Source organism: Cotesia glomerata, linkage group LG10 (genome assembly GCF_020080835.1).
Source record: "Cotesia glomerata isolate CgM1 linkage group LG10, MPM_Cglom_v2.3, whole genome shotgun sequence".
In the NCBI taxonomy this organism is placed as follows: Eukaryota; Metazoa; Arthropoda; class Insecta; order Hymenoptera; family Braconidae; genus Cotesia; species Cotesia glomerata.
In genome coordinates, this window is record NC_058167.1 from 14,344,326 (window position 1) to 14,356,944 (window position 12,619).

Here is a 12,619-nt window from a genome sequence, read left to right on the forward strand (position 1 = left end):
ACACATATTTTTTTAAGATAATAACTATCTTCTATTTCTGTTGTAATTATTATTATTATTATTATTATTATTATTTGCAATAAAAAATCCCATCTATAAAAAATGTATCAAAAATTTTATTTACTCAAATAATAAAAAAAAATAAATAAAAATTTAAGGACAAGTTTGTCACCTGAACAAGGTTATTAAAAAAAATAAAAAGTTGACCTCAAATTACTCGAGTAATTTAAAAAAAAAAAATAATTTAATGGTAATGGTAATGATAATGATAATAATAATAAAATATCTCGTGGGATTTTCATGCAAGTGCGTCATGAAAAGTGGACGATGGAGGCGAAGAATATACTCCTCGCCCCAGGAGGTAACTTCCGAGGCTAAGGTCACGTTCACAGCCCAACTACCGGTATATAATACACACGACCGTACCACTGAGTACTACAAGGGAGCGTTCAAGAAAATAACTAATACCAATTCTGCTACCAAGTACCTTATACCTTATACCGTACCAGTAATACTCTTATTCTCGGTTAGGTATGCAAAATCACTGTTGCTCCTAGGCACACTCTTCTCCGTACAGCTACTGTAATAGTTTAACAAATAACTACTCGATTTAAAAAAAAATTTTTTTGTTATTTAAATTACTTTTTCTTAGACAAAATTAAAGTTAATATCAAATATTGTAATTTTTTTACTAAGCTCCAATTTTTTTTTTAATACAAAATATTTATGCATTTTAAGTAAACTTTTTGCAACATATTTGTATGTTTGATACAGAAATACTGTCCTTATAATCCTGGGCGCCTGTTCTCTGTGCTACGCAGTTTATGCTCGCGCAAATACATAAATCTCAGCGCGGGCGCATAACCACCCGCTTATTCTCGACTCGACTACAGATCTAGTAAGTACAAGATAGTAGTATAAGTAAAGATACAAAAGAAAACAATACAATACAATATAAATATATGTACTGTCAGGGAAGGAAGAAAAGTTTTAAGTTTTTCAGGAGCCACGACTAGTGAGTAAGTACTCGTACTATACTAGGGGACCAAAGTAAGAGTAAAATGGATAGGATAGGCATTATTATTATGTGTGTATAAAGTTATGTTGTGTTTAGTTGCTATGCTGAGTGGAGATTGAAGCTCTCTTGAAGAAAGACCCGAGTTCAAGCACTAGATAATATAATAGTAATAGTAATAGTAATAGTGTAGAGTCGCGGTTCTATCTTCTATCCGCGAATAGGCTGAGTCTGCTAGAGACAGCTAGAGACAGCGGCTAGGTACTTTCTGCGAGTAAGATGGGACAGAAAGAATTTGTGTGTGTGAGGGTGTGGGTGTGTGTGTTGGGCTGTGGATGGGGATGTGGATGTAAGATACAGATGAGAAGAGAGTCGGCTGCCAGATACAGAACTGAGAGCTCAGTATTACAAGTAAAGGGAAAGGAAAGGAACGGAATGGAAAGGAATGTTTATCGACAGGCAATAGGATTTTATACGTCGAGGTGGAGTTTCTTTCCTCAAGAATAACAGACGATGCTTTTCTGTGTTATATTATTATTATTATTATTATTATTTTGGTAGACATATATGTCGCTACTTCCTGCATGTCCACTATAGTTTTAAATGATATTAAATTTAATAACTTGGGTCGCGATTTGCAGACAATATAATTTTAATATCTACATTGACTTATTTTTAGGAGAAAAATTAGTACATAAAATTTAAATTGGTTTAAATTTAGAAAAAAAAGGGACAATTATAAATTTTAAGATAAAATTAAATTTTAAAGATAAAAAATTGTTTTTAATTTTTGTCAAAAATTTTTAACTTGGAAAAAAGTAATTTATTGTTAAAGAAAAAAAATCTACTTGAATTTAATATCAAATTTTATTATTATTATTAAAAAATTTTTTTTATTTGAAATTAATAATTGAAAATTTTATAAGTTATTGTTATTATTATTGTTATAAAAATGGAAGGAAATTGATTTGAGAATCCGAACAAACAATCTATCCAAAAAACTTTCTCTACTAAAATGACTTTAATTAAAAAAATAACCATTGGTTTAATTACGAAAAATCAGATCGTTTTCTAATTATCGATCTGAAGTTAATGACGTCGTAAATACCTATAGATTTTTTTTCAGTAAGTAAAAGTGATTTTCACTTAATCCTTTCAATTAATTCTCCAACTCATATAATATAGCAATCTATAGTATTATATATAAACATGCATCGAGCCAAATTAACTCATATCAAGAACAGTCATTTCCCTTGATAGCGTCATATAAACACAAAATTTTTATTTAACATAAATGTCCCGTATGAATATGGACTAGATGTAATATCGACACCAGGACTTTTATGTAAAGGTAAAGTATCTTCTTCTCCTTGTATTGGCACTTACTCCTCGATATGACTTTACTTGTATTGATGGCATACGGGCTGTAAACTTCGATAATGGTAATCTGAGAAAATAATGATCACACTGGTTTTTCTTCTACCTCTGCGACTAAAATGATCATTAAAAGGAGCCGGCGGATAACGAGTTTCAAGGATAAATACGTGGTGTTAAAAATCTAGTCTCTATTTCATTTACAGGCGGATAAAAGTGTTTATAAGGGCTCTATAAATTTAAATTATAAATAAACTAAAACTTGCTTTACTTGTTAAATTAAAAAAAAATTAATGTAATAAATTTTTATTTTTTTAAATGAAAAATAATTCTTTAAAAATAGTGAAAAAATCTAAATTTTTATTTTAAAAATGACTCTGTTATTATTCCATCAATATATATTACGAATTATGATGATTTTATTGTCCGCGAAGCGAGTATGTTCTGCTAGTTAGGTATGAATAAGAATAAGAATAAGAAAAAAAAAGGTAATAAAATAAAATAAAGACAAAATGCGAAGTGGGGTCGCCATGCTTGTGGTTCGCCTGGGAAAAATTTAGTATGACAAAACGCATTGTACTGTGAGATTCGTGTTGATACGTACACACATGGGCTCAGACAGACCCAAGTGTAGGTGGTTCTAGTGTGTGGAGGAGAAGAAGCTACGGTAGAGTGACCCTAGGATACGAATTAACCATCCACCTCTACTCGTTGCGCGTGTAATGAAATACTCGAGCGACCCTGTTGAGTGTACCTGTTACTCCGGGTAATCGTTCTCCCCCACCGGGTGAGTAATCAACGCGACTACCGTTTATCATGCGTGCGTCGACCATCGACCGCGGTCAGATTTTTCTTTCAGTTTTAGTTAAGTTCAGTCAAGGAGCTCGAATGATGTAACACTATTTTTAATTAGCTTAAGACGGATAGAGAAGGGAAAGTCCAAGATTCAAGTCTTTTATTATTATATTTTTTTGAAATCTGATGACCGAGGTGATATGTAGGGAAGTTTGACGCTAAGCAGACTGGTTAGTACTTATCTTAAATTTTGACAAGGCTTTTTTTCTTTATTAAGGGATTAGGGATTTCCGGAATTTTGTTACGGTGTTATGTTATGTTGAGTTAGTTTTTTATGGTAAATTACTTAAGAAGTTTAGTTTGGTTTATTTTTTTTTAAGACACGACGCAGTTAGTATATTATTTATTTTTACATAAATGGAGTCTGAATTTTATCGAGAAATTATTTTAGTCAATTAAAGAGTTGAAAAAAAATTTTTTTTTAATTTTTAAACACAAAAATTGTCATTTTAGAATGAATTTATTTATTGAAGCTATTGCTTATTTTTTAGGAGTTAAAACACGACGCGGTTATTATATTATTTATTTTTATTGAAAATTTTATCTGACAATATTTTTTGTAAATTTAAGAGTTAAAAAGAAATTTTAAAAATAAATATCAATTTTTAAATACAAAAATTAATTATTTTAGAGTAAATTTATTTTTAAAAAAATTATTAATTAACGCTGTTGCTTATAAATGCATTTTTTTTTAATTTACTAACATAATTTTTGAATTTTATAGTAAAAATTAAAATGTAATAAATATTTACTGTTTTATACTTTTAATAATTTAATAATAAAAATTATTGCTTCATATTCAGAAGAATTATTAATTAATTTTTTGACAATAAAAATAATTATGGTTGAACAAATTTTAAATGAAAATTATTATAATAATTTAATGAATTAAAAATTAGACTTTTGATTATAAATAAAAACGCAAGTAAAAAAGAAATTAAAATAGTCAATGAAATTATGACTTATATATAAAGAAAATATGTAACATAATAAAGATATAAATGTATCTTATTACGATTATTATTATCTATATATGTTGTATACTTTCAGTCATCTTTTGTACATAAATGAGACACGCGCATCCGTTTAATTGTTAGACAGTGAGTGCGTGAGAGTAAACAGATATGAAAGGAGTTCAAGGCAAGGACCCGTGGGAATTGACCGATACATATTTGGAAAGAGAAATTATTAATTAAAATTGACAATTAAAGGTTTGGAGAAATTCCTTACTCCGAAACGCAAAGACTTTTTTACAATCCTTTCTTTTGCTAAATAAAAGGGCCACTACTAAGTCTCATCAATTTAATTTCTAAAGAGTGTAAATAATTTATTAATTAATATTAATGATTAAAAATTGACTTACCCTCTGGACAGGTACATTCGTACTCTAGCTCGTTCAATTGTCGACATGATCCACCATTTAAACACGGCGTTGGATCACATGGTATGTATTCACTTTCGCAGTTATGTCCAGTGTATCCCGAATCGCAGCTACATCTGAAATTAATTATTCATTTAATTAGAAATTGTTATATTTCATATCGCTCACTGGAATGACTACGGATTATGTAAATATAGTATAAGATAAAAGGTAATCATGAATAATAATGACAAAATGAGATTAGTATCAATATAACCGGAATGACGTTAATTTAATTCAACAAACAATACAATGATTGTTTTAATGTGCAGATATATATCACATGTCCAATGATATCGCATGTGATATCGACTTTCTGTATAATATCCGTTAACGCGAAACTCAACAAATCAATGGAAATGTATAATAACATTTAAAACTTTATTACTTTTCTCACAAGGTTCATGTTCGACATTTTGTAAACAAACTTTTTAATAAGTATATTTATTTTAATTTGATATTTATGGGAATTTTTTGATAAAATTAGTATTCATCTTCTTGTTACAATTTTTTTATAAATTTTATTTTACAAATTTTTTAATCTAAGACATAAAATTATGTTTTAAAAATATGAAACTAATCAACAGACAATTTTTCTCAACAAATAAATCTTTCAACAGATAAATTTATTATAAATAAAATTAATAAAAATATTATAATGATAGTTTTTTGGAGTCCGTGCATGTACAATTTTTTAAAATGTTATTTTAAATATTTGTTTGTTAAAAAAAAATCTTAAAAATTATCAGCTGCTTTGCTGAGTTCAATATTTTCAAAAATACGGATGTATATATATTTTTTTTTTGAATTTATCACTTGTAATTTTGACATAAAATTTTTTTCACAATAATTTTATGACATTAAAGTTAGCAGTCACTAGAGAATTTTTTAATTTTTTTTAACAAAAAAATTTGCTCCAAAAAATTATTTTTAAAAAATTGCATTTTTAATTTTTCTAAATTTCTACAAGTCAGTTTTTTTTATATTTTTTTTGCCATAATTTATTTGTTAAAAAAAATTCTAAAAATTATTAAATATCTGCTAAATTTATCGTCACAATAATTTTTCATAAAAAACTAAATTTTTCATGTCTGTTACTTTCAAATCATTATATTAATTTATTTAAATAAAAAATCTTAAAAACTGTCACATTGTTGATTTCAGAATCACAAAAATTCCCCCCAAACTCCAAAAAAATAAAAAATAAAGCTAACCTCGAGCTGACAACAAAGAGAAGCAACAAAAACAAACTCTTGAGACTCATTTTCACAACTATTTGAGCAACAAGATAATCCACTAAAGATATTCCTCATATTTCAGCAAAATGCACAATTAATTCCATTTCCTGCGATATTAGCACAACGCATCCAACATCCAATTACTAACAAGTAATTCCCAAAAACATAAATACATATATATTTATTTATAAATAATAATCTACACCGTATTATCACTTCACTTCACTGCACCTAATATAATATTTCCCAATAATAATAATAATAATAATAATCAATACTATAAACCCTAAATATTGCACCACCACAAGTATATCCAAATTGCACTTATCAATAAAATATCACAGTCGAGGCCGAGATCTTAATAAAATCAAGTTACTTCCTTAATATATAAATTTCAACTAAATCCACACACAAAATTCGGAAACTGTCATGTTCCGAAAACCTTCCTACACAGCCCCGACATTTTCAAAAATAAAAATCCGTTATAATGTTTGATTCCAGTTCGGAAAATGGCGGATAAATTTAAATAAATATAACACTAAAGATTCTCTGTGTCAATCTTCCTCACATTTAAATTTATTCTTATCGCAGATGGGATGATACAGATAATCTCACTCACTCATATATAATTTTTTTATTTTCTCTCTCGACTCTCGAGGCACCTAAACTCGTTCAAATTGCCTTTATCCTGTATTACGACGTATCAACGTGGTATCCATGATAGTTATAATGATAGGGGTCCAACTCACACACGTAAATATTAACTAATTTTAATTATTTATTTTTAACAAGTCAATATTTCACCACACTGACAAAACATCACTCGAATAATATCCAAAAAAAAAAAACAATGTAATCTTGAATTGTCAAAAATCCGTGTAAAGCGCTGACCATTAAAATGTTTACTTTTTTAAAATAAATAATTTTTTTCCACTCACAGTATTGTTAAAATAATAATAAATATACAAAATAATGTACTTGTTGTTGCTATTATTATTAATAAATTATTTATAAAAAATAAATGAAGAAAACCGGCAGCGAATAATTACACAAATGACGCGTTCGAGGCTTCGAGACCGACTAACGCGTCACGTTCCCGCGCGGTCCTGCGAGATGGCGCGTCAGCGCTCGCGAGTACTCGTGAAACTTCGTGTGAGTCCCAACGACCCCCTCCGACCACTGAACCGAGCATTCTCCCTCTCTTACTCCGATGGCGACACATAATTACAATGGAGGTAATATATAATAATGTTACGGTGAATTTTTAAGAGATTTTTTAAATTAAAGATAAAAACAGCAAGTATTGATTTTTTTGAATGGTGTGGCGGCAGGAGTTGTAATTTAAATATTTTTCACTTGTTTGTAGGTATTGTCAAGCGAAAGGTGTGCTGAGAAAAATCAGGGGGCGCGTTCTGAGGGGAGTTAGAATAGACCTTTGTCCCCAGCTGGTTTTTTCTGTGGATATAGATGGACATATTGGGGTGTAAACCAGAATGGATACTTTACCCTTAACTTTGTTGCGGGGTTGTCTTTTAATAATACAATAATAATAGTAATCATCCCATGGCTAATGCTGGATCTATAAAATGCAAAACAGAATCAGTTGGAGGCACATAAGTTGATATTTTTTATTAATGATACTGAAGTCAGTCGACGTTTAAAAATTTTTTGATTTTTTTTTTATTATGAAAATTAATTTAGCATGACATTAAAGTTAGCAGTCACTTGACCATTTTTTAATTTTTTTTAATAAATAAATTTGCTCCAAAAAATTATTTCTATAAAATTTGATTTTTTATTTTTTTTATTTTCTAAATGTCAATTTTTTTTTCTCATTTTCTTTGACTCAATTTATTTGTTAAAAAAAATTATAAAATACCTCCTCAATTAATTTTCAATAATTTAACAGATATTTAATAACTTTAATAATTTTTCTAATAAATAAATTACTGCATAAAAAAAATAAAAAAACAATTGACATTTAAAAATTTTAATAAATTAAAAATGCAATTTTTTTAAAATAATTTTTCGGTACAAATTTTCTTTTAAATAAAATTAAAAAATGATCAAGTGACAGCTAACTTTAATATCATTTTTTTATTAATTAAATTAGAACTAAAAAAAAAATTACAATGATAGTTTTTTAAATTTTCTAGAGATAAATTTTTTTCCATAAGAAAAATCATAAATATTATTGGATTGCTAACTATCATTTAAAAAAAAAAATAATGAATTTATTTATTTGAAATAATTTGAATATTTATCATAATTTCAGCGGTGTGATGCTAAACATTTGAAGCATGCGGTAAGGACTCGAGTGATTAACAAGAATGACAAAATAAACTGGGTAACATGTTTTTGCAAATTTAAGATCCGTGATTCATATGGATGTGTACATATATTGTATATTTATTATATATTGAAAAGAAGATATGAATAGTAGACAAGTAAGCCGGCGAATTGGCCTCGACGAAATATGTCAGGCTGATGCGAGCTGAGATGCGTATGGAAGAACCAGTCTTGTAGGGGTATAGGTGTATGTGTGTAAGGTACATATATGATATGCTCCTCTCCCCTTTATATTATATATATATATATACTTTACTTTTAACCAGACAGTTCTCTCGATGGTCAGCAGGGACGGATTTTTGGCTGTTTACTGGCGCCGTGATTATTCAATTCTTTGTCTATGATTAAGTGGTATTTAAAATCCGTAAATTTATTGATAGTTTCTTAAAATTTCTTTTTTTATCAATTAAAAATCAATAATTTTTAAAGTTAAAATTTGAACAGTAAACTTAAAAAATTTGCCTTAAACTCCAAAAAATTACTGTTTAATTTTGATTTAATAAAAAATACTAGATATTTTTTTTATGTATAGAAAGTTGAGAGTTGGAACACAATCAATTATTGTCGTCTGCGGTTAGGGCTAATTAATTAGGCACGCGATCGAGCTTCCAAGGCCAATTAAGACTTCAGTGTCTAGTTTAAATGGCTACCGACGTGCGAAAGACCTGTTCCTCTATACTAAACTCTAAACTCCATAGTATAGTATTATATACAACTCTTCTATTCTTTGTATTCTCATATACATAATATAATAGTAGTACCCTTTACTTTGAATATAATTTATTTATCCTTTTAAATGATGCATCCTATAAAGTAAAAGCGAAATCCGAGATCTCAGCTCTCCAAGATAGACCTTGGATCCTGAATTCGATTTGCATTGAGAATAGATCAAAAGGGTTTTTGGTGTAGGCTTTTATATTTTAGCCTGAAACATGATCGAACACTCACATCAACTCGTAATTAAGCCCGATGGATCCAGTTTTGTCATTAGCGGTACAACCAAAAATTAATACTCGCCCGTTAAAGACTTCACTCAGGCTGAGGGTCGCTTTTTACCTTTGCCGCGTTTCAAATAAAAAATATTTTTATACAGAGGATGTTGAATTGCGAAAAACAAAATATGGATGATTAATCTGTAAAAATAAGCGTAATAAATTAACTTTTTTACTCAATAAAATTATGTAAGTCTAATTATAATTATTATTAAAATCTAATTATTCAAATAAATTATACCGTAATTTATTCAATTGAAAATATCTCACGTACTTGAAAATATCTTACTGAGCGACTGTTTGAATAAAAAAAACGCATAATAATAAAATGAAAAAAAAGTAAAATAAATAATTTTATAAGGTTGAGAAAGAATATTATATTTTCTATGAGTCGATGTATGTAAACTTAATCACGCAATTCCGTTCTACTTTACATAGAATGTATGTGTTTTTTATTGTGTTTATTTATTTATATTAATAAAAAATTTTTAAACGCGTTTATGCAATAGGTAAGTTAACATGAAAATAATTCAACAATGTCCATATTTGTGGTTTTAAAACGTATTAAATTAAATATTTAATGGGAATTATTTGTGTTTTAGGTTTAGTAGAGGTGAAAATTGGTAAAGGCGTTTGATGTTTATTGCGGTGACGTAATATTGAGCAAGTGTAAGAAGTGTAAGTAAAGCATAAATGTTGGAATATATTGTATATAATATAATAGGCTTATTGGCGGAATGGAACCCAGGACCGAGCGCTTTCCCACCGTAATTGCTTGAATTGAAGCGACCCAATAACCATTGCGTCACTTATTGTCATCATTGTTCTGCTCAACAGTATCAACATTCGCGGTTTTTCCGGGCATCTATTCATATTCTCATATTTTATTTAAGCTTTAATTATTACGGTTATTATTAATTCAAGTATATTAGAAAGTTTTTAATTATGTGAATTTATTTTTTTTAAATACCAATTTTAAGAAAAAATTTAGAGAACTTTTTGATATCTTTAAAATTAGATTCAACATTTTGAATAAAAAATCAAAAATTATAAATTTAAATCCCAGAAATACTTGAATATAAATAACGTTGTTGTCAAAAACAAAAAGTTAATAAAATAACAACTTTCACCTTACTTTAACACCTTGAATCTGTCAATATCAATAATCCTTAAACAAACATTGCGTTGAAATAAAATATAAAATAAAAATAAGAGAAACTTTAAATATAAGGTCAAGACCTGCAGACATAAAGACATAAATGACTTAATAGATAAAAAAAAAAATGTATTTATGAGTATAAAAAATAAATCTCACATATTTCTCCCGATAAACGACTTTATAAACTCCAGTGACTTAATAAGCGTAATATCTGTCATGTAGATTTAATTATGAATTAATAATTCATGGGATACCGTTCTAAAATGAGTCACTTTCATCATCCCGCCCAACCCGGCAAAATATCTGACTCAAATCACAACAAACTCATCAACTTATTGTACTACTATCAATATTTAATAACACAAATACACAAAGGTGAAGCGGTCAATAATTATTGACAGGCGTGTGTCGATCATTTAAAAACTTGTACATCGACCGTCGACACGCCTGGAAGATAAATAGACCATCGATTACCCACGCCTATTTCAATCTTTTATTTTTCCCTCTTCACCTACTTGCAATTATTTTTATAATATATTCAACAATTAATCTTCTCTGTTATTAAAAAGATTTTTATTTTATAAAAAATTTTCAAATTTTTGTTTTAATAATTTAATAAAAACAAGTTGTACTTTTATTTTAATAGTATTTATCATTAATCTTTATATTCTTGCCTAATGTATGTGTATATGCAGATAAAGTTTATTTTACAAAACTGTTATATTTAAATTTTTATAGAGTCACTTTACCTGGATTTATATTTTTATATATATGGTAATTATATGGATGAATGTAAAATACCAGGCGACAATTTTAAATTACAAGTATGAACATTTTTTATTATTAAATTGCGTAATAATATTAAGGTAAATGCCCTCATAATAAAACTTGTTTTGTTTTTATAAGCTCATTTTTGCATTTATTGTACCAGAGGTGAAGTATGACGGCTATTTTTATTCACCGGGTTCTTTGTTCTATTTTAAAAAGTGAATTGTCATTTTTTGAACTGTGATAAGAAACCAATTAGAAAAAAAAATAACTTATTTTTTTCGATATAATGATGACACTCTAATCAACACTCATTACGTTATCTCCAATCGAATGGATTCTTTATTCCTGCTATCAGTTGTATAAAATTCAGTGATAAAAATAAGCTCTTAGTGACAACAGTACAAACATTTTAAGCAGTGTTACATTTTAAACCACGATGATGTGGAAAATTTTCTTTGTACTCGCATTAATTGCGAAGGTTGAAAACTTTTTAATTAATCCAAATACTGAACATTCGACAGAAGCTTTAAATTTTAGTGAGTAATATTTAAATTAATTTTACGTAAAATATAGAAGAGTTGCTTCTATATTTTTTGGCGATTTAATAAAGTCAGCTGAACAAACAGCTCAATTCCTTGAGAAGATGATAAATTCAGATAAATCTGAAAATGATTCTCCAGGAAAGTCAAATCGCTTTAAAGATTTTGATAAATTGAAAAATGTTAATGATTCTAATTTAATTGTAGCACTGATTTCTAAAGAGACAATTGAGGTGTATAAGCCAGTGGAGAATAAACAAAAAAAATGTAATAACAGATTTAATATGGTAGGTAAAGTTTTTTTTAATAGTAAAATAATTTACTTTTTTTTTGGATTTATCAAAATCTTTCTGAAATTATCTTAAATTTTTTAGTGCTCAGTTTCGTCAATCAATGGAAAGCCTAACAAATGCTGCCAAAATTACACGTGCGTACCAATGGGATCAGGCGGTGGATTTTGTTTGTAAGCTCAAGAAATCGTTTACTTAAAAATTCAGAATCAGAATCTTGTAATCAATAAATTTGAAAAAATTACTCTAGAACAAGATTTTTGTAAAATAAAAATCCATAAATCAAAAAAGAAGTTTGCTAATTATAATTTTAAAAAAATCTTAAAGTCGCATTAAAGTAAAATCATAAATTATTGACAGAATGTTTAAAAATGCGTAACATTATTATGAACATATTAAGTAATTAAATACATCATAAAATAAAATAACATGTCAATAATTGGTGTTTTTACCTTACAGCTAATACTAAGCAAAGTAAAATTGCGATAAACCTTACACTTTACCTAACAGTTTGTTAAAGAGATAATTTTGCTACGTGGGAGCTAGATCTAGAGTGAATTCCCGAGGTGTCATTGCCAACCAGTAATGCATAGATAACTGGTGCACACCTAACCATA

At 27.9% G+C, this 12,619-nt stretch overlaps 1 protein-coding gene and 1 long non-coding RNA gene across 4 annotated transcripts in view; one reads left to right on the forward strand and one right to left on the reverse strand.

Moving 5' to 3' along the window:
• Positions 1–12,619, reverse strand: part of LOC123272329 (neurogenic locus Notch protein) — a 145,594-nt gene that overhangs the window by 67,102 nt on the left and 65,873 nt on the right. For 2 of the 3 annotated variants that reach the window (XM_044739010.1, XM_044739011.1), the window contains exon 5: positions 4,608–4,741. In XM_044739010.1, the coding sequence (XP_044594945.1) occupies positions 4,608–4,741 (134 nt within the window). Of the gene's footprint in view, positions 1–4,607; positions 4,742–5,878; positions 6,790–12,619 lie in introns of those variants that run through there. The other variant, XM_044739012.1, reaches the window with a different exon arrangement.
• Positions 11,340–12,235, forward strand: LOC123272330. Its single transcript, XR_006511058.1, has 2 exons — positions 11,340–11,999; positions 12,087–12,235. It is a non-coding gene; the product is annotated as an uncharacterized LOC123272330 (long non-coding RNA).